This window comes from Paramisgurnus dabryanus, chromosome 2 (genome assembly GCF_030506205.2).
Source record: "Paramisgurnus dabryanus chromosome 2, PD_genome_1.1, whole genome shotgun sequence".
Classification (NCBI taxonomy): Eukaryota; Metazoa; Chordata; class Actinopteri; order Cypriniformes; family Cobitidae; genus Paramisgurnus; species Paramisgurnus dabryanus.
Genome location: NC_133338.1, coordinates 19853601 through 19876886, shown reverse-complemented (window position 1 = coordinate 19876886; position 23286 = coordinate 19853601). Strand labels below are relative to the sequence as shown.

At 38.5% G+C, this 23286-nt stretch overlaps 1 protein-coding gene across 4 annotated transcripts; it reads right to left on the bottom strand.

Moving 5' to 3' along the window:
• Positions 1–6: 6 nt before the first annotated feature.
• On the bottom strand, positions 7–23027 carry LOC135764793 (Y+L amino acid transporter 2-like). Of its 4 annotated transcripts, none has more exons than XM_065275480.2 (11): positions 22536–23027; positions 17431–20516; positions 11284–11698; positions 6902–7027; positions 6670–6814; positions 4469–4592; positions 4132–4235; positions 3811–3907; positions 3494–3643; positions 1466–1649; positions 7–880 (listed from the first exon to the last, which is right to left on the bottom strand). In XM_065275480.2, the coding sequence occupies exons 1-11, from the start codon at positions 22609–22611 to the stop codon at positions 801–803; spliced, it is 4587 nt and encodes a 1528-aa protein (XP_065131552.1). In that variant the 5' UTR covers positions 22612–23027; the 3' UTR covers positions 7–800. The 4 variants fall into 4 exon arrangements, with proteins under 4 accessions (XP_065131552.1, XP_065131550.1, XP_065131549.1 ...); XM_065275478.2 differs by lacking the exons at positions 17431–20516; positions 22536–23027 and adding exons at positions 12946–13009; positions 13235–13445 and having other exon boundaries at positions 11284–11906; XM_065275477.2 differs by lacking the exons at positions 17431–20516; positions 22536–23027 and adding exons at positions 12946–12997; positions 13235–13445 and having other exon boundaries at positions 11284–11906.
• Between the last annotated feature and the right edge of the window lie 259 nt (positions 23028–23286).

The following is a 23286-nucleotide window of genomic DNA, read 5'->3' as shown; positions in this document are numbered from 1 at the left end:
GCAGACTAAAGTGTTTCTCATTTATTTAGGTGTTTTGTCATCCAATTATCACACATCCACACTTAACACTGCTTTTGTCATTTCGGTATTTTTAGAAATATATCCTCTTGATATTCCAAGCCTTTAAATATAATACATGTTGTCACAATTCATTTTTTAAATGAAACAACACTGTTGTTAGTCTTTTATGAGCAGTTTCCTGGACAGGGTTTATACTAGTCCCAGACTAAAATGCTAAAATTTTTAGATATCAGTGCCCTTTGTTTAGTCTTAAGATGAACACCAGTACTGTTTATTTGTAAGGTTAGTTTTTAAAAACTACTTAAATTTTCTAATACAACTAAGGACTAGTCCTGGATTAATCTAAACCCTGTCCTCGAAACTGCCACTTATTAGTGTACGAGCATTTAAATGTCTATGCAATTAAAATCTATCAGCAAAAATGTCCATATACAAAAAATTCACATTTAAAGCCGGTACACGTCCCATAATAATTCTTCTGTTATCAGTGCTATCAGTTCATCATCCCGCCAAGCCCTGCAACAACCTCAATGTCCAAAGGTGATTTCTTCTTAAGCATGAGCTGGCAATTTACTAGTCCCTATCATTTTAAAACCAGTGATAAACTTAATAAAAGCATCTCTTCAACATAAATATTTCCAATAAATATAAAGAACTTGCTCTGAAGTTCTCACTTGATCGATCAAAATTGACAAATGCATTAAATGACATCAGTTGAGGTTGCCACATCAGTAGCCTGTTTCTCTGTGTTCAAGTATAGTATATAGTTGGTCCTTTTTTTACTCCGCTTTTATGTCATCTGTGTCCATCTCAGTAAGGACACAAAAGCACACCTTCTGAATGAGCAAACCTGCAGATGCTGGTAAGAAAGAAATGAAAACATTTAAATATATAATAAGAGCAAATAAATGTCATTACTCAAGATCCACATGACATTGAACACAAAAGTAAATGTAAATGATGAGCCAGAAAATGACTTTCTAAAAACAAAAATTCTAAAAAGTCTTAAATTAAGATGTATTTATTGATAAGTAAAATAACCTAAGAAAATAAATCTCGTTTTATACAAAAAATATAATTTAAATAAATAAAAAAAATCTGCCAGTGGGGTAAAAAATAATCTTTAACTTTTTTTTAAACACTTAATCCAAGAAAACAATTCTTAAGGTCAATTTGCTCAATCAAGAAAATGTATCTTGATTTAAGAATGTTTAATATTTGTACTAAAAACAAGACAAAAATACTAAGTAAGAAAGTCATGTTTTGCAATATAACAATTTGCTGAATATCTCCACAAAGGAATGTATGTTATACAGGTTCAGCACAACATAAGAGTGAGGGGATTCATTTATATTAAACAGTTCCTTTAAATTCTTATCAAGACCTTTGTGTTACATCAGAATCATTACATCTTTAATGACTAAACCACTATCAGTGAACTTACCAATGGAACTACGGAGCCACATAGGCCTACGGTTGGCAGGTAGATGGCAGCAAAGAAAGTAGACAGGCACTCCTGATAAGGCAATGCCAATGCCAATTAATGAGTTTATGGTGTCACTGTATAAAGGCACCACCACAAGAAACACTGTGCAGATGCAGAATATAATCGGGAAGATCAGACTGAGCTGAAAAAGAGAGAAATGGAGATTAATGATGGTGGAGGAGAGTTTGGACAGAGATCCAATACATGTTTATGTTCTGACATAAGTATTGTGCACTTAGAAAAGAAAAGGTTAACACCAAATGGCCGAATTCAACACATAACATCTAGATCAATATCTAAAAACAATTTAAATCAAATTTAGATCATAATTTATGTGAATTTTTCATAAAAATGTGATATTTTACAGGCAAGCTAATGGTGTAGTTGAGGAATTGAGTGGTAAGGTACAAAAGTACTTCATATCTCCCAAAACACAGCAGTAATGTATAGATGGGAAGTAAACAAAAAAAGTGATATATTATTTGTATCATTAAAAATGTCTATATTTTTTGTAATCACCCTTTTAATTTCTAGGGTCATTTTTACCCCCATGGAACTGTAACGTATACAGGACAATAGGGGCTTATGAGGGTTAAAAAGGTCCTTACAGATAGCTTTGAGGTATAATAGCATACTTTTTGAAAAGATACGGCACCACGCTGCAAAAAATGATTTTAAAGAAAAAAAATCTTAGTATTTTTGTCTTGTTTTCATAAAAAATATCAAAAAAATCTTATATTAAGATGCTTTATCGTGATGAGCAAAATGACCCAAGAAAATAAGTCTAGTTTTTAGACCAAAAATATTTAAAAAAAAAATTAAGCAAAATCTTGAAACACTAAATTCAAGAAAAAATCTAGAAAAATTAGCTTAACCCATTGGCAGATTTTTTTTTGCTTGTTTTATGCACAAAATCACTTAAATTTGATATTTTCAGTCTAAAATCTAGACTGATTTTCTTTGGTCGTTTTGCTCATCAAGAAAAAGCATCTTAAGAATTTTTTTATATTTTTACTGAAAACAAGACAAAAATACTAAGAATTATTTTCTTAAAAATAATTTTTTGCAGTGCAGTGACAACTTTTGTACCTTCTTGTATGTCTACCTTTTTATATAGACTGCAAAAAATTACTTTCTTAGTATTTGTGTCTTGTTTTAAGTAAAAATCTCTTAACATTCTTAAATCAAGATGAGCAAAATGACCTAGGAAAATAAGTCAGTTTTTAGACAAAATATCAAATTTAAATGAATTTGTGCTTTACACAAGCAAAATAATTTGCCAATGGGAAAATAAAAAAAAATTTTGAACACTAAATTCAAGAAAAAATTATTTACCTCATTGGTAGATTTTTTTGAGCTTGTTTTAAGCACAAATTCACTTAAATGTGACATTTTTTGTCTAAAAACTACACTGTAAAAAAATCCGTAGAAATTACAATGGTATTGCAGATGGGTTGCCGGTAAATTACCATAGATTTAAATTTATGTTATTTACTGGCAAGAGTTTGTTCAAAGTTGAATAAATTTGAAATATTAACAAGTCTTTTTCTTTACAGAATAAAACTATACAATAACAGCCTAATGCAAAGCATTCTGGGAACCAGAAATCATCATCAAACCTTTTCTGTTTTTTGCTTCAGATTTTGTTTTCCAGAATGTTTTGCTTGATGCTGTTTTTCTAGTTTTATTCTGTAAAGACAAAGACTTCTAAATGTTTAATGTTCATTTAACTTTGAACAAAATGTTGCCAGTAATAACATACATTTAAATCTACGGTAAGTTACCGGCAACCCAGCTGCAAATTTCTACGGATTTTTTTTACAGTGTAGACTTATTTTAATTTTGGTCATCAAAAAAAATAAAAATCCATCTTTTTTTGTACATTTCTACTGAGAAACAAGACAAAAATACCAAGTAACAAAGTCATTTTTTGCAGTGTATATCTACATGATATACACATTCTTTTGTGTTGGTTTGTATGGTTACCTTTAGAGGTCGTGGTCTGTCTGGTTCTTTCCATCGCAGGTACAGCTGTCCTAAGATAGACAGGCCCACAAAGAACCAGTAGCTGAAGCTGTAGTAGTTGATCAGTTTAAAGATATCCTCCACACAAAGATACACAAGAGCCATAGCACCCTGTGAAGCAGCAAGTCACATTAGAAGTCATGCATTTTCACATACATCTATAAAAGATTGAGTCCTGCGTGTGGATGATGACAAGTGCTCGATCATAATGGGAAAGAACAGCACAAAATAACGACATTCTAGTGAATTATGACACAAAAACAGAGATGGGGACTGACATTGAAGAGCAGGGCAGGGATGGGGGTGAAGCGGCTAACATGAATCATGCATAGGTAGTCTGGCAGATGGCCTTCTCTGGAGCCCACAAAGAACAGCCTAAGTGAAGATATGCAAATGATAAATAAATAAAATGAGACTAAAATGTGTCCATAAAAATGCAAATAGAACCTCAATGTTAGTGTCAAAATATTGTAAGCCCATACGATTAATGTTTGCATTACATACAATCTGAGTTATTTATTTCTATATATTTGATGTAAAATGAAGAAATAAACAGGTGTAAGCTGGTTATTCATATTTTCATAACAGATAAAACTCACCGGGAAGCAGCCAATATAGATGCGTTTAATCCTCCAAAGCAGGAGAAGGCAACTGCAAGCGGTATCGTCCAATTAAAATACCCAAATACCTGGTCTGCAAATGTCTGTGGATTGAAATGTTTATAAGATCAGAAATCCAACCGAAAAGCTGGAGGATTTTTTTTCTTGTAGCAGCTAGGAGGCTGCTCAGGTTGCAGCAGCAGTAGAATTCATCAAGTTAAGAGTTGTTCTATCACTGAAATAATTTTAGAGACATTATTTAAAGGTCGAAAAACTACATAGTGTTGCTTTAACAGGGTCCCCGCTATATTAACCGGCACTTAAAGCGGCTACTCACCACAGCCACTGCATCACTGTCCAGAATGGCAGGAATAGGCAACACTGTGTAATAGGCCACGTTGGTCAGAATGTAGATCACTGTGACAATGGGCATGGAAATGGCAATGGCCATTGGTAGGTTTCTGCAATTTAAAAAGACAACCACCAGAGGGAAGCAAATAGCATTAATGTGCATTGCATAGACACTAATGTACCTACCACTAAAAAAAATCACACTGTCAATAGTGAATTTTATTTTATCTGCGAATGATGTTAAATCAATAAGAACTTTATTCTTTTTAAAAAAATACATTTTTAGCGCTGTGTTGGCAATTTTGTAAAAGAAACTGGTTTTTCATCACCTAAGTTAAGTAACTTCTACATAGAGCTCGAAATGGAGAAGTACTGGTTGTCTGGAAAGTTAAATGGGAACTCTTGTCACATGACAGAAGTGAGGATCCCGCAAAAAGGCATGTGATCCAATCACATGTTTGCTGTGTTTAATTAAGTCAGTTAAATGAAACTTTTATCCAAAAAATATCAAGGGGTCCAAAAGCATTAAAGGGATAATTAACCCAAAAAAGAAATATTCTGTTATCATTTACTCACTCTCATATTGTTACAAACCCATATAAATTTCTTTGTTCTGCTGAACACAAAGCGTTAACCAAACCGTTCATGGACCCCATTTACTTCCATAGTAGGAAAATAATACAAAAGTTTGTTTTGGTTGCAAACATTTCTCAAAATATCTTCCTTTGTGTTCATCAGAACAAAGAAATTTATACGGGTGGGTGAGTAAATGATGACAGAATTTTCATTTTTGTGTGAACTATCCCTTTAACTGAAGAAGTTGCCATTTTTGTATTCTGGTTGCTTTTATAGCCTAAAAAGCTTTGCTTACATTTACATTTATCTAACGCTTTTATCCAAAGCGACTTACAATTACTATATATGTCAGAGGTCACACACCTCTGGAGCAACTTAAGGTTAAGTGTCTTGCTCAGGGACACAATGGTGTCACAGTGGATTGGAACCCGGGTCTCTCACACCAAAGGCGTGTGTCTTATCCACTGCGCCATCACCACCCCAATGGCATTAAGCACCCCCATGCTTACCTTGTCGTGTCCCGTAAGTACAGTTGGCGAAAGTAGTGAAAACATGAAATGGAGTTTAATTTGTATTTACTCTAAATGAGTCAAGTGGAATGGATTTGAAGAAGCAGAAGTGTGAAAGTCAAGGCTGTAGCTTAAATGCGTAACAGAGTTCAATTTATTATTAGAGCTTACTCAAGTGGAATGGATTTGACTGACAGCGGTCTGACAAGTGAACAGATATGCTTTAAATTAGAGAAAAAGTTAGTGGGTCCAATATCATTGGTATTAAAGGATAACACCACCATTTTTTAATATTTTACAATGTTCTTACCTCAACTTAGACAAATTAATACAAACCTATCTTTTTTGCGTGCACTTAATCTTTCTACAGCACGTTGCGAATGTGTTAGCATTTAGCCTAGCCCCATTCATTCCTTAGGATCCAAACAGGGATGAATTTAGAAGCCACCAAACACTTCCATGTTTTTCCTATTTTAAAGACTGTTACATGATAAAATAAAAAAAAATGTGGCAATATTTTAAGTGGATAAAAAATGAGAACTTAGTTTGCAGCACTTCGATTTTGGGCACAGTAACATCATCACTCCTGACTACTCCCCGTCTCGCTGAACCTTCAATCAATATTACTGCGCCCAAGGTAGAAGTGCTGCAAATGAAGTGCTCTTCTGCCATACAATATAATTCTCATTTTTTTGTGCCACCATACTTACTCGTGTAACTGCTCATGTAACAGTCTTTAAATAGGGAAAACATGAAAGTGTTTGGTGGCTTCTAAATTCATCCCTTTTTGGATCCTAAGGAATGAATGGGGCTAGGCTAAATGCTAACACATTCACGACACGCTGTACAACGATTAAGTGCACGCATTGAAAAAAGTTAGATATGTATTAATTTGTCTAAGTTGAGGTAAGAACATAGTAAAATCTTAAAAATGTTTAACATGTGGATGGTTCCCAAGCCCATGTCGGAAACTATACTGTACATGCTAGAATCAAACTTACAACCTTTATGTCGCTTACGTAATGCTCTACTTAATGTGCAACAGGAATGATGCTTTTGTTTCTGTATTTTTAAACCACAAAGACAGACAAATCACAATCACCTCTCTGGGTTCTTGATCTCCTCAGTGACAAAGTTGAGAGTGTCCCATCCAGAATAGGAGAAAAGAGCCGAATATAATGCCAAGGCCACATCACCAGGGTCCTGAGATGAGCCTGAGAACATACTCTCAAAATTTTGTGTGTGACCTGTAAAGCAAACATACAAAAAAATTAGAATGTACCAAATACATATATACAGAACTTTAGAGTGATGTCATCATGTAACATCTTTACCCTGGAAAATCTTGACCAGGCCAGTGATGATTACGGCGATGAGGGCGATGACCTTTGCGTAGGTGAAGAAGTCCTGAACCCGCGTTCCCCACTTGACATAGGCACAGTTCACAAAGGTCAGCAGGCCTGCAGAATGACCACAGTTTCAGGTAAAAGATGAATCCCACTTTGCTCACATCACAACGCTTAATGCATTTTTAATGCCCTAAATTTGGCTTTCCTGGATTAGAAACCTATTCTTCTTGTTATCAAGGTGATGTGGCTGGAAAGAAACAGTCTAGTCAAAACATCCCAGCAATAACATGAAATAGATATGGTCTTTCCCTGTTTTTCATGAGGATCAATGATTTTTAAGGGTCAGTTGGTTTACCCTGCAGTGCGTGTATGTGTGTGTTTTGTAAGGTAGTCTTCCTGGCTTGAGGAAGCAGAGCTGCTGACTCTAGCACTCCTGCTGGTTGTTTTGCAAGGATTGAAAGCGCTTAGGGCAGCATTTACACAAAAGTCTGTGCGAGCAGGAACATTTTATTCTGTCATACACAAAGTCTAGCAGTAAGCACCTGTGGTTGGATATTCCCAAAAATCAGATAGATAGATTACTTAACATTTTATAAATTATTCCAAATCTGTGCCGTGGATTTGTCTTCAAATAACCATTGGCGGTTACACAGGACATAAATGAATGGAAAGTAAACTGAAATTGGGAGTCAGAGATGAAAAAAGTTTTACCGCTGCTAACTTCAAAGAGGAAGTAACAATGTATCCCATGACTTTCATGTCTACAAAGCTGTCACTGGTACACTTTTGGTAAAAGGTGCATTTTGATACTTCAAAGGTACATATCAGTACCAAAATGGTACATATTTGGACCTTTATAAAAGGTACCATATTAGTGTACCTTTTATTCTGGGAGTGTTCTAGCACAGCATGAGCAGTAAACCAGCTAAAATGTATACATTTATGTAAGGCCTCACACATTAGACACCCCTGCTGAAAAAAAACAGCATACCAGCAAGACCAGCATATGTTGTGTTTTGGTGCTGGTTTGCTAGTGAACACCAGCTAAACCAGCATCAGCACCAGCATTAGCACCAGCTAAACCAGCAACAAACCAGCATTAGCACCAGCTAAACCAGCAACAAACCAGCATTAGCACCAGCTAAACCAGCATTAGCACCAGCATCCCATGCTGGTCATACCAGCATATGTTGTGTTTTGGTGCTGGTATGCTGTGACCACCAGCTAAACCAGCATAGACCAGCATAATTCCCATGCTGGTCCATGCTGGTTTCATGCTGTGTTTTTCAGCAGGGACATTCCACCTTTAAACCTAACTATTACATACAAACCTACTGATAATATTAAATTTAAACAAAACAAAACATGATTAAGTCTATTTGTGAGATTTAAAATAATAAGGGCACTATAAATGTCAGATAAATTGGTCCCTAGATGTCACTGGGCCTGTCCACTTTTATAAAGTAAATCTTTCCACCAAAGGGTTCATATTAAAGGAATAGTCTATCCATTTTCCATATTAAACTATGTTATTACCTTAACTAAGAAGAGTTGATACATACCTCTATCATCTTAGTGCGTGCACGTAAGCGCTGGGGCGCGCTGCGACACTTCGATAGCATTTAGCTTAGCCCCATTCATTCAATGGTACCACTCAGAGATAAAGTTAGAAGTGACCAAACACATCAACGTTTTTCCTATTTAAGACGAGTAGTTATACGAGCAAGTATGGTGGCACAAAATAAAACGTAGCGCTTTTCTAAGCGGATTGAAAAGGGTAACTATATTTTATGGCGGAATAGCACTTTTGGGAGTACTTCGACTCGCCTGAAAAATCCGCTCCCCTTCTCCCTCTCATAATGGGAGAGGGAGAGTGTTACTGCGCCGAGTCAAAGTACTCCCAAAAGTGCTATTCCGCCATACAATATAGTTACACTTTTCAATCCGCTTAGAAAAGCGCTACGTTTTATTTTGTACCACCAAACTTGCTCGTATAACTACTCGTCTTAAATAGGAAAAACGTTGATGTGTTTGGTCACTTCTAACTTTATGTCTGTTTGGTACCATTGAATGAATGGGGCTAAGCTAAATGCTATCGAAGTGTCGCAGCGCGCCCCAGCGCTTACGTGCACGCACTAAGATGATAGAGGGATGTATCAACTCTTCTTAGTTAAGGTAATAACATAGTTTAATATGGAAAATGGATAGACTATTCCTTTAATACCTCAAAGGTACCTTAAAGGTACATATTGGTACCAAATATATACATATCTCTAACTAAATGACACACATTATGAACTTTCTAAAGAGTAGTGATCCAGTGGCAGCTAGGGATCATTCATTTTTTGACGATGTAAATCAGGTGTAGGCAACGTCGGTCCTGGAGTGCAGATGTTTTGCAAAATTTAGCTGAAGTTCTAATAAAGCACACCTGAACAAGCTAATCAGGGTCCAAAGAGTCCCCTACAGGTAGGCGAGATTTTATCAGGGTTGGACCTAAAATCTGCAGGACATTGGCACTCAATGACCGACGTTTGCCTGTGTACATATTTCAGCAAGTATAGGCAAACTGTGCACATGTACACACTTGATCAAAAACGCTTTCAGTCTTGCTCTCCATCTTATCCGTTATAGGTGCTATCAATTGTTACCTCCACATCATAAATGTCCCACACACCCACATCGCTACAATCTTTCTAATCTACGGTCTAAAATCTTACAGAGTGAAGTTACTACATAGTGTGCGCAGATACATCCTATCAATCCTGTGTAATTGTGGGACCTTTTTATTATACTATAATATCTATAAAACTGGATTAGATTATTTTCGGGCAGTTCGTAATATCACTACGCCTGCTGCAGCCATGTTACATCAGCAAAGTCCTTGATTATTACGCCAGTTTGAGAGAATAGTTCCTTGCCATATTTGCCTAGATTTGCCAGCTTTTAGTTTTCCGTCAGTATTAGTACACAACGTAACTACAGAAGAGTCGAGTTTTAAGTAGGAAAAATATCGCAACTCTTTGGTTATTTTTTAGCGTGATGCTAATGTTCTAATCAGATTTAATGGATTGTGCTAAGCTATGCTAAAAATGGTACCGCCAGATCCGGAGATCAGCTGAATGGATTCAAAAACGGTAAGAATCAAATGTTTAACTCTAGAGGAGCCGAAAAATGAGCATTTTTCAAAAAAGTGGAATGTCCCTTTACCACTTGTATTAAACTTGAACCGAACTTACATACAAAGATGGGTTCAAGTTTACTACAAGTGGTACCTAAATAAATTTTTTAAGTACATTTTTATCACATTTTAGTGCACATTCCTTTTTGTCTCAAAATAGCACAGAAAAGGACACTTAAGAGCATCTTATGAAGTACTAAAGAAGAATTTTTAGTATATTAAGTACAAAATTAGTGCACGAAAACAAAGCACTTTAAGTACTCTGCGGCAAGTGTACTTCTTTTGTATTGACTGAGCTTTTTGATTAATATACTGCGTAAAAGGTAGATAAAGTGTATAAGTGTATATTCTATCAATCAATGTCCTTTTGGCTCCGTGCCATGCTGAGCTGTCACTAGTTATTAGTCATAAGGGTCAGAGTCATAATCTAGAGGACTTTACCTTCTCGAAATCAGCACATTCACATTCCAAGTAGAACACTCTCGGAAAAAAGGTACAAACGTTGTCAGGGGGACGCTACCTTTTAAAAAGTTCCTATATGTACCATTTGGGTACAGATACTGTATGTACCTCTAAGGTACCAGCATGTACCTTACAGGTACCAAAATGTACCTTTTAGGTACAAAAGTGTACTTTTTGAAAAGGTACCCCCCACTGACAACTTTTGCACCTTATCTTTGTTTCTGAGAGCATACTTGTATCTTTTACTGCACATTAGTGTGTGATTTGATCTTTTAAATGTAACATGTGTATGTGCTTCAAAGCGTTGTCTTTTTTCCTGACAGTTATTATACTGATATATGATTATGTAAAAATTATCATCAACTCTCACATTGACATTTTCTTTTTTTCTTGTCTGTGGGTAAATTTTGTTTTTGATGAGTCAGTATCCCATGTATGTAACCTTGAACATCAGCTGGACACTTCATTCGGTTTCCCTTCCCCTTTACATCATTGGCACTTCTGTAATGCCTCCATAAAGTCACAATCTCTCTCTCTCTCTCTCTCTCTCTCTCTCTGTTTCCATATACAGCAAATTCTGATTTATATTGAAGTTTCACGAACTTATGCTCTCAGAGGACAAAGAGGGACCTAATGCATTTTACCTTATATAGGTTCTTATCTCTTATATACCTCTTAAGGTATCACACAAAGTACTTTCTAATACACACACACTCCAACTTACAGATGCAAGCTGCAGCCAGCAGACGATTAGCCGCGTAGGGTGCTATACATGTGGGGAAAATGGGCTGCACCATGTAGTTGGAAAAAGTGATGGCTATCACAGCCTGGCTGGTGGGTTCGATGATAAGGAGTGATGTCCATAGACGGATGAAGGCCAGAAAGCCTCCAAAGGCTTCCAGGATGTAGGCATAACTGGCACCCGACTTGGTGATAGTGGTTCCGAGCTCAGCGTAGCAAAGAGCCCCAAAAACAGAGAAGATCCCACCAATTGTCCAAACTATCAGAGATAACCCGTATGAGGCACTATATATCAACACTCCCTTTGGCGAGACGAAGATTCCAGAGCCAATCATGTTTCCCACGATGAGGCACACGCCATTAAGCAAAGATATTTCTTTTTTCAGTTTCATAGACTCCTGAGAGCCACTTGATTTTAGGTCTCCATTCGACGCTTCTGAAGAAGGCACCTCTGTGGGAGCGGGGATGTAGGACGCCATTGTTTTAAGGCACCGGTAGGTCGAGGGATACAACAGAAAAGCAGATCTACAGCTTGTTACGAAAGTTCAGTGTTTCAGGAAGGTTTAAAAAAGTCCCCACTTAGATCTTGAGCTCTTCAGCCGACATCTAGAAAAATTAGAGGAAGGGTGGTCAGCGGTCATATTTACATACACACATATATTACTCTCCAAAGTAACTAACAGGGATATCATAAACTATACACACACATTTGCTTTTCAAACAGGTGTATGGCTATCCATTAGACGACAGAGAAAATGGATTATGGATTTTTAAAGTAAACACAAAAGCGGGAAAAGGGGTTTAAAGGAGTTCGCCTAGGTAAGAAAAACATCTCGTGCATCAATCAAGACCAAGTGGAAGGGATTCGAAATACGTCAGGGTCAGTTCAACCTGTCTCATTTTATCTTACAGACACGTGTACTTTGGTACGGAGACTGCTTGGCACATCACAATGCTGATTTGTCACATGCTCCTCAAGGTTCATTAGACTCAAAAGAGCTAAGCTCAAGAAGTGAAAGCTTTTCGTATGACTATACATGAAAAATGCACATATAAGGATTATGACTAGTTAATTGACAGCTCATGTAATTTCATTATTTCATGGTGAAATGCTGACTAGTCTAGATTAGAGAAGCATGATTTATGAATTCTTAAAAGATAAGTTACTGCGCTCTATTAGTTAGTTAGTTATAAACGTGGATAATACAGACGTTTTGGCCAATAGTAGATTGGATTTCTAGACTGTGAAAGGCTTCTGGCCAAATGAAATTACATATAAAAAAGCTTTTTATATGGGCATGTAAGCCTTCCTTCATTTAAAGTGAATAAAATACAAAATTGGGAATGGGAATTTCTTAAAAAAGAAGAGTATGAATGGGAATTTTATTGTGGATGGTACTGAAAGTACCCATATAAATCAAATTAGTTGTTTGTATAACATTCTTATCACTAAAACGAAAGTTACTATGAGAAAAGGTTAAATAAGGCGGAATGATCAAAGACTTGCAGTGAGTGGCTGACAGTGGAGTTACTTCACGTGCTAATTTAAAAGCCACACCAATGCAAAATCTTGAACATCAGAGAGCAAAGTTCAGGACATGCTGATAAGCTGTGAAGAAAACATCTATTAAACAAAATAACTCACGTTGACAGCCACAGCCTTGCTTCAAAGAGTCAGTGAAAAGGATCTTCATAGTCTAATATAACAACTACAAAAGTGTCAGTGCACATGTTTACGGCAATAATGCATTTAGAATAATTATCTCTTCCCAGTACATATTTTACAGTATATATTTCTACTATAAGCTATATTTAAGATAGGTATACAGTAGCCTACCTTCCATCAAATTGCGTAAAGTCCGAATCATTTAAATATCAACTATACTGTCACATTACAATTCACCAAAAAAAGTAATTTTTTTGAGGTTTTTTACCTTTGCCTCCAGGTGATATGACATCGGAAAGTGAGCAGCTTGTACTGGTGCTGTTTATCTGCCGGTAATTTTCGCAGTCAAGATCAAAGCCAATCTACAGTTCATTATAATGGGTCGTGTCAGGTCTAAATCATACAGTTGCTGTGACAGATCGCGCGCGGGTCTCTTCCTGAGACGTCTGAGAAGACTGAGCTTAAATCATCTGATGTACTTCTGCTCTCAGATAAACAGACAACCGTGAAGATAGTGAGTAAAAGGGGTGGAGAGAAGAGAGGAGGCGGACAGTAAAAACTATTATAGGCATTACAGTACATAGAAACATCCACATAAATAAGTGGAACCTAAAACATAAATGTTTTTGCAATTTATATAAAATATACTTTTAGTTATGAATCATAACTAAATGTATATTTTATATAAATTGCAATAATATTTATATGATACAGTATTTGATAGATCTATCAAGCCTGTAATCGCTTAAAATAACATGATAAGAAATATGGGAAACTGAATGGGAAATGTACTCATTCGTAAATAAGGTCATACTTGTGGATGGGAATTTGAATTGAATTTGACTTGAAAATGTTTGAATGACACATAGCTTATCCCTACAAGCACTAACCATGGTTTACTATATAATTTACTAAGAAAGAAAAAGAAAGAAATGGTAAATGTTCAATTTATGCAAACCATTTTAAGTGTATGGGACTTAAAGTGTAATTTAGTTATGGGAGATGTGATGGGTAAAATTTTATTAAGTAAAGATACATTTTTTTTTATTGTGAATGTGATATTTTCCCGGTTTAAACCAAGCTTAGCCTACTCTTAAACAGGTTGTAGGGGTCTTGCCACATACATGTGCTTATGTCGCCACCGTGTGGTTATGTGCACTATTTCTAATTTAAAAGGGACATATCATGAACATCTTACTTTTCCATGTTTAAGTGCTATAATTGGATATCCACAGTGCTTCTATCAACCTAGAAAATGTGAAAAGGAACAACCCAGAAACTTAGTTTTTGTAAACCATTCTCTGCAAGCATGTGAAAATATAGGTAGGCTAACTGAAATTTTGGTCCCCTTGTGATGTCAGAAGGGGATCTTATTATAATAATATCAGCCCTTTTCTGCAACTATACAATCATGGCACTGCCATTTAGTGCAGAGAGAGAGCAAGAAAATAATTGACAGCACAATTGAATTTCAATTTTAGCAAACCACCATTATGCTGAGCAGTGCATTTTGATGGACACACCAAAAAACGGAAAATTTTGACTTACACCTACAAAGTGGCAATTTTAAAGGGCACCTATTTCATTGCCAACAAACGTTATTTTGTGTGTTTGGTATAATAATACAATGTGTTTGCGTGGTTTATGGTTAAAAAACATTATTTTCCACATACCGTACAATTTTGTAGCTCCAGACATCCTGCCTTCCTTAAACGCTTTGATTTTGTACAAAACTCATCGATTCGAAAAGCGCTGTGTCCCTGATTGGCCAGCTAATATGTACATTGTGACACCTCTGGAGTTAATGCTGCGTTCCAGGCAACCTGTAACCCGTGAATCACGACTTCAAACCACGACTCACGACTCTAAACTGGGAGTACATCGATCTAGTACGAGTTCGCGGGTGGGAAGTCACGAGTTTGACTGCCGTTCCACTGCACTTTCACAGGTAGAAGGTTGTAAAAACACGGGTTACAGGCTGCCTGGAATGCATAGAGTCGTGAGTTGTGGTTTTGAAGTCGTAATTCACGGGTTTAAAAACCTGCCTGGAACGCAGCATGACTTACAGGCTGTGAGCCAAAGCAGGAGCAGGCCCAGGAAGTAAACTGTTGCATACAATCCATGTGTTTGTTGTAGTCCAAGAAAAGAGATTTATGTTTGAAACGATAACTCGCGTCATTGTTTACTTTGGGGTTTGTACCTTTTGCATATCGTTAACATACTAATACACACTTACACACCAAAGGAAATGTAAAATCGTAAATCGGACCATAGTAGCTCTTTAACATTCCATAATAAATTATCTATATGATATTTTGAGCTAAAACTTCACATATGTACTCTGGAGACACCAAAGATTTATTTTACATCTTAAAAATGTCTTGTAAAATGTCCCCGTTTAAATATAATTTTTGACTATACCTTTAGATTTAGCCATAAAATATAAACAATGGCTTATCTGTAAAAGTTATATTGAATCTATAAAGAAAAGTCTTCTGTTTACATCCATTTATTTTAACTTTTCTAACTTTTAATGTCAAGAAACTTGTAGCATATTTTACCTGACAGGTGCTAAATTTTGGCATATGTGTGCATGTTGTTTTCCATTAGTTTTGATTGAGACATGTCTATTTCGTTCACTAAATACAAGTGGACAAACTTCTCCCACATGTCTTGTTTCTGGCTCATTGTCTTTCTCCCTCTCAACCTCAAAATTTCTTTCCTTGGTTACAGGTTGTCATGGTTTCGAGGGTCTGGCAGAGGCAGGATTAGGAGCCCTTTTAGGGACAGCTGGTTGGGTCGGTCTCCACCACCCCTTCATCCCGCGCAGAGACGCTCAGGGGGAATAAGGGGAGGGGGCATTGTGCCAGGATTAGAGCTTCCTGTGTGTCAGCCGCATTGCACGGGGGAGAGGGGTGGTGGAAAGTGAGTGAAAGAAGCAAAGAATGAAAGAGAAAATGAAAGAGCGAGCATATGAAAGAGAATGACACAGAAAGCGAGAGGGTGTACGAGGGGAGGGAGTGAAGCCTGTACAGCTGCACACTCAATCACATTACACAAGTATATGTGTGCGAACAAACACACACCATTCACATATACACCCATCAACATGCACACCACCAATCCGGGGAAATAAAACATATTAGAAAGCCGGACTTCAAAAAGAAGGGGGATTTGGGTGCAGAAGACAACTAATGCAACAGACAAATGAACACCGGGCCTTGTAGTATGCAGAAAATGCATTTAAGGGTGGTTGTGAACTTTTGTTAAATGTAATAAAATAGCATGCATGTAATATATATATGAAACAACTTACAAATCTTGTGACATTCATTTGAATTTATTTCTTTCAATTGACAAGTTAGGGTCATGCTACATTCATGAAAATTAGAAATCAAAGCTAAATATAATTCAAAAGAACCAACAGAGATGTTCCAAATATAATGGTATCTTGAAAGCCTCCCTTGTCAATCAGTTTTAGAAGTCACAGATATAGTGCAGCTATAGACACCTACACAATACAACAGTGTGAAAAACAGGGAACGTAAAAAAAAATATTTACATTCAACTGCACATCAGGTGATCACTTTTGGTACAATCATCCCATTCTCTCTTCAAATCATTCCCTTTTGTCCAACTGTTTCTGCGCAAGACAATTTCTTAATTTTTTATGTTTTAAAGGATTTGAGTAAATGTAATGAGTTCCAAATCGAGTTCTGAAATTGCACTTAGATGTAGAATTTAATTGTTAAAAAAATTAAAGGAAGATATGTTTATTCATTCCCTTGTCATTTGTTATGCACAAATACTATTTTCAATGTCCAATTTCTGTGCGTCCTGATACTTGAAGTCGAAAGACTTTCTAAGTCTTGTCCAGTAGGATTTCATTGCCTTTGTAAAAAGACACTACCATTCATATCGACTGATCAGCTACCACTCTACGATATTGAACAATTACAAACTACTCATAAGAACAAAATATAAAAAAGTGAAAACATAAACCAGTACCAAGCACAGTGCTAAAACCTAACTAATTGTGTTAAGCACTGCCTTTAGGTCTGTCTTCTCTGTCAGTAGTAGGCACCAGATGCTCAGTCAAGGACATTTTGTCTGCGTTCTCCTCTGATGAGTTTTTATCCTCCTCTACTTGTAGTTTTCCATTAGTTTGAGATGTAACTGGGTCCTGCAGTTGCTCCACAGGTTTTCCCTCAAAGGACTGTGAAGATATGCTACTGGTTAATTGATTGATACTTCCACTGTGGAGTTTCATGTGTCCCTGTTAAAACACAAAGACAAGCAATTAAAAATCTTAATATATATATATAATAACAATAAATAGTCATAATCTGCATGTACCTTTAATCCACTGCGGCTGGCATACTCTTTTCCACACTCAGTGCAGCTGTAAGGTTTCTCAGAGCGCTGGGGTTGTAAAGGGGGCACAGGAGTTTCTGATGATGTTACTTCTGTTTTCTCACTGTCTTGTGCTGGTTTCCCTTCATGATTATCCACTGTTGACTCCTTAATTTCAGATATGTGTGCATTCTCCACTTTCACGTTTTCCTTTTTTGAAGTTTTTGATAGCAATGATGCATGCTCTGTTTCACTGTCTTTGGGCTCAAGACTATGGTCTGTTCCATTCATATGACGTGTTGTTTGATCACTGCTTTGGTCCGATTTCAGTTCACTTGACACCTTTGGGCTGGAGGGTGGTGTGAGAGCTGGGGACAGATCCAGAGCTTCGCTGCTTAAACCGGGTTTTGGCCCACTGATCACTGTGTGATGTGAAGTCCCGCTGAGTAATTTTTTACCAAACAATGTATCTTGGGACTTGGTTCTAGTACAGAGGGAAAGAGGTGTATCTTCATCATCTTCTGCAGCACCATTTACAACTTGAGACTTGCTGTGATGGGTGGTACCATAATGGTTTTCTTCTGAGATGATGTTATTGTCAGATGGGATATTTTCTGAGGAGGCCGTGCCTTGATCCTGCTTCTCCAGGGTCAGAGTTGGACTGGTCTCAGGTGTGTTGTCATAGGGGTCTTGATCAGACTCCATGGGCTGGTCTCCAACAGCTGATGTGGCATCTCTAAGGCTAGCACCAGACTCTAGTATGCTGGCAGAGGATGAAGTGCTCATATTTAGAGGAAGAGACTGAAAGTTTTTAGGTAGAGAGACCCCATCTATTTGACCTTCTTCTGACTGCATGTCTCCATTCCCTTCTGGAGGCAACTGACCCCCCAGATGCATACGTATGTGATGCTGTAGCACCACAGCATTTGTGAATTTCCGCTGACAGAGCGGGCAGGAGTTCTGGCCTCGTGCATTGGCTGGACGTGCTCTATGAGTTGCTAAATGAGCCCTAAGGCTACCCTTTGTGGAGAAGGAGCGGCCACAGAGTTTGCACGGAAATGGACGTTCACCCAAATGGGTGGCCTGGTGGAGACGCAAGGCTCTTGGGCAGCTGAGGACACGCAAGCACACCCCACACTGATTAGGGGCCAGAGAAGATGCAGTGGATCCTGGGAGCTCTTGACTAGTCAGTTCATTGTGAGTGCTGGGATTTAGCCCTAAGGCTGCCATCATTTCTCTTCTGTAAGCCGAGATAGAATTAGCATTTGATGTTGTGGATATGTCATTAGCCTGAGCGTTGTAATTTGTCTGACCTTCATGGCTGCTTTTAGGAAGGGGCTGCTTTTCCAACTTTTGTGCCAGTCTCTGCAGCTTGGAAGTGTCAGAAGTGGCAGAGGTGGATGACTTGGTGGAGGATGGAGGAGAGGAATTTTGAGGTTTGGCATAAGAGGAGAAGGGGAAGGTTAGTGGGAGGTGAGGAGACGAGAGGTGTGGAGGGCGGAGAAGAGCAAGGCTGGGATGGTGGCCAGAGGGACCTGAGGGAAAAAGAATCTTAGGAAGGTGTGCAAGCTGGGAATATGGAGATCCAGGGAGCAAGGCTGAGTGTGGTGGTGTATTCTCATCAAATCTCTGCTGCTTCGAACCTTTAAACTGAGTGGTCATCACAGAGGAGGTAGAGGAGGAAATGCATGTGGATGAGGGTTGTGCACTTGTTGCTGCAGCTGCGGCTGAGGCACGGTTGAGTTGTAGCAAAGAGTGGGCAGTGGAAAGCAGAGCCAGATCAACACTGGGGGGCAATGGAAGGGAGGAGGGTGATGGGTGAGTTGATCCAGACAGAAAACCCAGAGCTAAACTGTCTGGCACTCCTACACTACCTTTAACACCAAAATGCTCTTCATCCTCTGCCCGACGTTTTCTGCGTCTCTGTGATGATCCTGAGGTGGATCCAGATTGTCCCTGTTCAGAGAGAGCAGGTGGCAAGAGGGAGAGTGACAGCTCAGGATTTTGCTCACGATGACGAAGGAAGTGGGCCTTGAGGTTGCCACGAGTAGTGAAGCGACTTAGACAGACCGGACATTGATAGGGACGCTCACCAGTGTGGGATCTCAAGTGAATCTGTAAGGAGGAGTCACTGCTCAGAACCTTCCCACAGAACCGACAAATGTGCTGCTGGCGGCTTGCAGAGGAGGCTGAAGATCCATTTGAGGTACTAACAGTAGAACTAAGTGATAGCTGGTCCTGCGAGAGACTGGATGTGGGCAAGGGAGTAGTCGAAAAATTCATACCATTGGTGTGACTGATGGAGTTATTGGGAGACTTTTCATTGAGGTAACGAGGTGGAAGTCCCAATGTTAGAGAAAGGGGGTGCAGAGGCGCTGAAGAGGTGACTAAGGATGAAGTGGATAAGGAGGTTGTAGAAGATGAGGAGGACAAATGAGGAGCTCTAATTCCATTTGTGTAAGACAGGTTGGGCTTGGGCACAGGAGCTTGAGAAATCAAAGCAGTACCAGAGGCAGTGCTGGGTGGCAATAGCAAGTCTGCACCTCTCTGTTGACTTTCCACAGATCCCTGAGATCCATCTTGGTCGCTACCCATACCACCAAGGCGCAGCACCTGCCGGCATATCTCTTCTGTAATCTGCATTTGGTGAATCTGCCTTTGCTGCAGTACTCTAAGTTCCTCTAAGAGCACAGCCAAAGTAGGAGGCACCTGGAGCTGTTCTGAGGGTGACGACGGAGTTTGGTGAATTGGACTAGGGCTTCCTTGATGTGGTGGAGCAGCCAGTGATGATGATGATGAAGATAAAGATGAGGAAGATGAGGTAGTGGTGGTTGCCGAAATACCCATTGTTGGGGAAGTCACAGTGGAGTGAGGCTGGTGAGGTGGGATGTGAATGGATTTCTGTAGGACAGGGGGAGGAGAGTGGGTCTGGGAGGACAGAGAAGGATGTGGAAAGTCTGGAGAAAGAGATGAGTGTGCATTAGGCAGAGATGTAGTATATAAGGCAATATGATTAGACCAATGGGGAGGAGAGGAGCTTTCATTGGGAAGTGAGGGAGCATGAAGTCCACCAGGGGATGGCCTTGGGGCCAAAGGAGGCTGACAGTCTTGAAGGGATGTGGGGGAGGAAGCAGAGGATGATGAGGTAGCTTCTGAGACAAGTGAGGATGATGGAGATTTCACTGGGAACTGGTCATCTGTAAAACAAGGAGGAGGACATTAGTACTTTCAAAGACCATGAAAATGGTCTTCTGCAAATATTGCAATAATACATGTGTTTATATTGTATAGACTTTAGCTACACTGTAGCTGCAGCATCTGTAAATCAACATCCGTAATAGTGTAATTTAAGTGTAAAAGAGCTTTTCACAGACATGTGAACTGCTTGCCCATGATGACCTGTTAGTCTGCATTGGCTGTTACAAGAACATTTTTCTCAGACACTAAAGTTTCTGAGACTGTACAAAGTGCATGAATATTAAATGAGATAAGTACTACAGCAATTTATGATTGGGTGCCTGCCTGCTGCTAAAAAACTGACCATTACATTTCACTGCATGAGCCAAAAAGCCACTGAACAGTCTGACTAGGGCCAACGGAGTAAAATACACCAAAAAACTAGGCTAACAGATGCTAAACCTAACATTAAACGATTAAGTGGTGATACATGATTAGACCATATGTTCAGTATCACCATTTTCTTACAACAAAATGCTGAACACTACTCGTCAGTAGGCATTTTAATGACCACTCACCTTCACATTCTTCATACAGAACACTCACATCTTCTTCTCTCACTCTTGCCTCAACTCACTGACCACCTTGCAGCTATTGCAGAGCTTTTAAATGACAATAGGATATCACCACAACAACCCATAACCCCTCTTAACCCAATCCTCTGTCCATCAACAACATCTTTCATCTTTCTATTCACCCTTCCCCCTGACCTCACACAAGGTCAGAGGTCAGGGCACAGAAAAAGTTTTGGCCACTGTCAATGCACTCTGATTGGCTAGATGACCTGACCTCTAGAGCTTTAAGGTCAAATTCTTTTAGAATCATGAGTGCAGAAAGAGAAGAAAAGGGGGTTGGGAAGGCAGTGGGCTGATTGACAGAAAACCAAAAATGACCACTCTATGTTGCATACTGACACATGAAATAACTGTACACAGACCTGTGCAGGTATCATGTGTGGAAATGCACCATGCACTAGAAATGCATCCTCTTACCATTCACCATCTTTGCTTGCCAACATCTATACAAAATCAAACCACTTCAAAAGGTGTTTTATCTTTAAGATTCCTTAGCTAACTTTTCCTTCCATGCATGCATGCAACGGTGCATTCTTTATCCCCGCTGTATTCTAACACTGGAACCCCCAACTGAGAAGTACAAAGTGAATAGAGGCAAGAGAGTGGGAAGGGGGGAACATGGTGGGAGCAGAAAAGAGTAGCACATGGAAACATGAGAGAGAGAGAATAAGGGAGAAGAGAGGATAATAGAGTGAGAAGAGATTAATCTTTACCCAAACACCCCCTTCACCCCCCACCCATTGCCTGCACCTTATTCATGCTGAATAGGAGACTCTTCTAAATGCAGCAGACCCCCAGCAGTCAAACTGACTATGCTGCAAGTCTTTATGTGATTGACATTTGTGAAAAGCTAACGCAATTCTGGCCCCTAAGAAATTCATGTCAACATAATGACTGGCCATACGGCTGAACACCTTGAGACCAACCCTCTTATGAAGTCTTAAAAAACATATTTAAAACATATTTTCTCTGGGGGAAAATATGTTAATGTATTTATATGTTGAAAAGGCGGGTTAATGATAGAAATGAAGAAGCTGAGCTGCTGAGCTTCAAACAATGGCTGGCTGACTGGTGAGTTTAGGGCCACACACCGTAATCCATTTTAACTAGTTTAACTCTTTAAGTTAGGTGAGGGACAGCAAAAATGAAATAAAATATTTAAGTAAACTGATTTTCAATTTTATATATATATTTATAAATATACGTTTTATAAAATATAAAATAATCTCTGTTAAATATAATATAGATATAAATATATAATGAAGTTATTAAGAATTAAGCAGTATTAAGTAATAATAAATATTAACACACGTTTATATAACAGTCAATTTTAACACATACACGTGTTATATTACACAGTTACCAATCCCAAAATAACAAACAACAAAGGAATGATTTCCTCACCTTGTGGCATCAAGCGCGTGCCCCCGGGGTCCGCGTTAACGAGCTGCTGAGGCCGTTTCTGTTTCCGGCGTGACATGATTCACGAGCAGCCGGTGAGAGTTACAGGCATCAAACAAAGTTTGCAACGCACGTCGAAACACCAGTGCTGTATTTCTAAGATGAATCTTACTCTTCGTCAGTAATCCACCTTGCAGGGCACGCTAAAACAACATCGACCTATGTAAACAGAGTTTGTTAAATAAACTCAATATTAGCATCGACTGCTAAAGCGGATCGTGACGTCGTTCGGTGTTGCCGTGCGAACTGGCGAGTGCGTGTGTGGCTGTTTTTCTTCAACAAGTCTCCTCTTTCTCAAAGTTGTCCGCTCTGCGAACCCCCCTTCTCCAAAGACACACACTCTCTCACACACACACAAGTACAATCTCTCCTTGTTCATAGATTTGCATTTCAATGGCGCGGAACACCGTCTCTTTTTCTTTCTTTCTTTCTCCTTCGTGGCGTTTTTCTTAATGCTTATATTGCAGCGTTCGACATAATTTAGAGTTACACTAATATGCGTCAATCAAAAGTTTACTCTGTGTAATGTTTTATCTGTGTTATGTAATGTATGCATACAATGCGCCTATATACATTCAAGAGTTTGACACCATTTGTTTGTTTTTAACAACTTAATGACTGAATAGTTTACTTGCGCGCAATTTATATTTAATCATAAATCATCCAAATCAGTATTTTGATGGGTAAATGACAA

What these genes read in the sequence shown, in the direction of transcription:
- LOC135764793 (XM_065275480.2), bottom strand. Translation starts at nt 22,611, where the DNA reads ATGTCACGCCGGAAACAGAAACGGCCTCAGCAGCTCGTTAACGCGGAC. An exon ending in AAGACAGTGAGAAAACAGAA is followed by an intron (nt 11,699 to 17,430) that starts GTAACATCATCA and finishes AGTGGCTCTCAG; the next exon opens with GAGTCTATGAAACTGAAAAA. An exon ending in TCTATATTGGCTGCTTCCCG is followed by an intron (nt 3,908 to 4,131) that starts GTGAGTTTTATC and finishes ATCTTCACTTAG; the next exon opens with GCTGTTCTTTGTGGGCTCCA.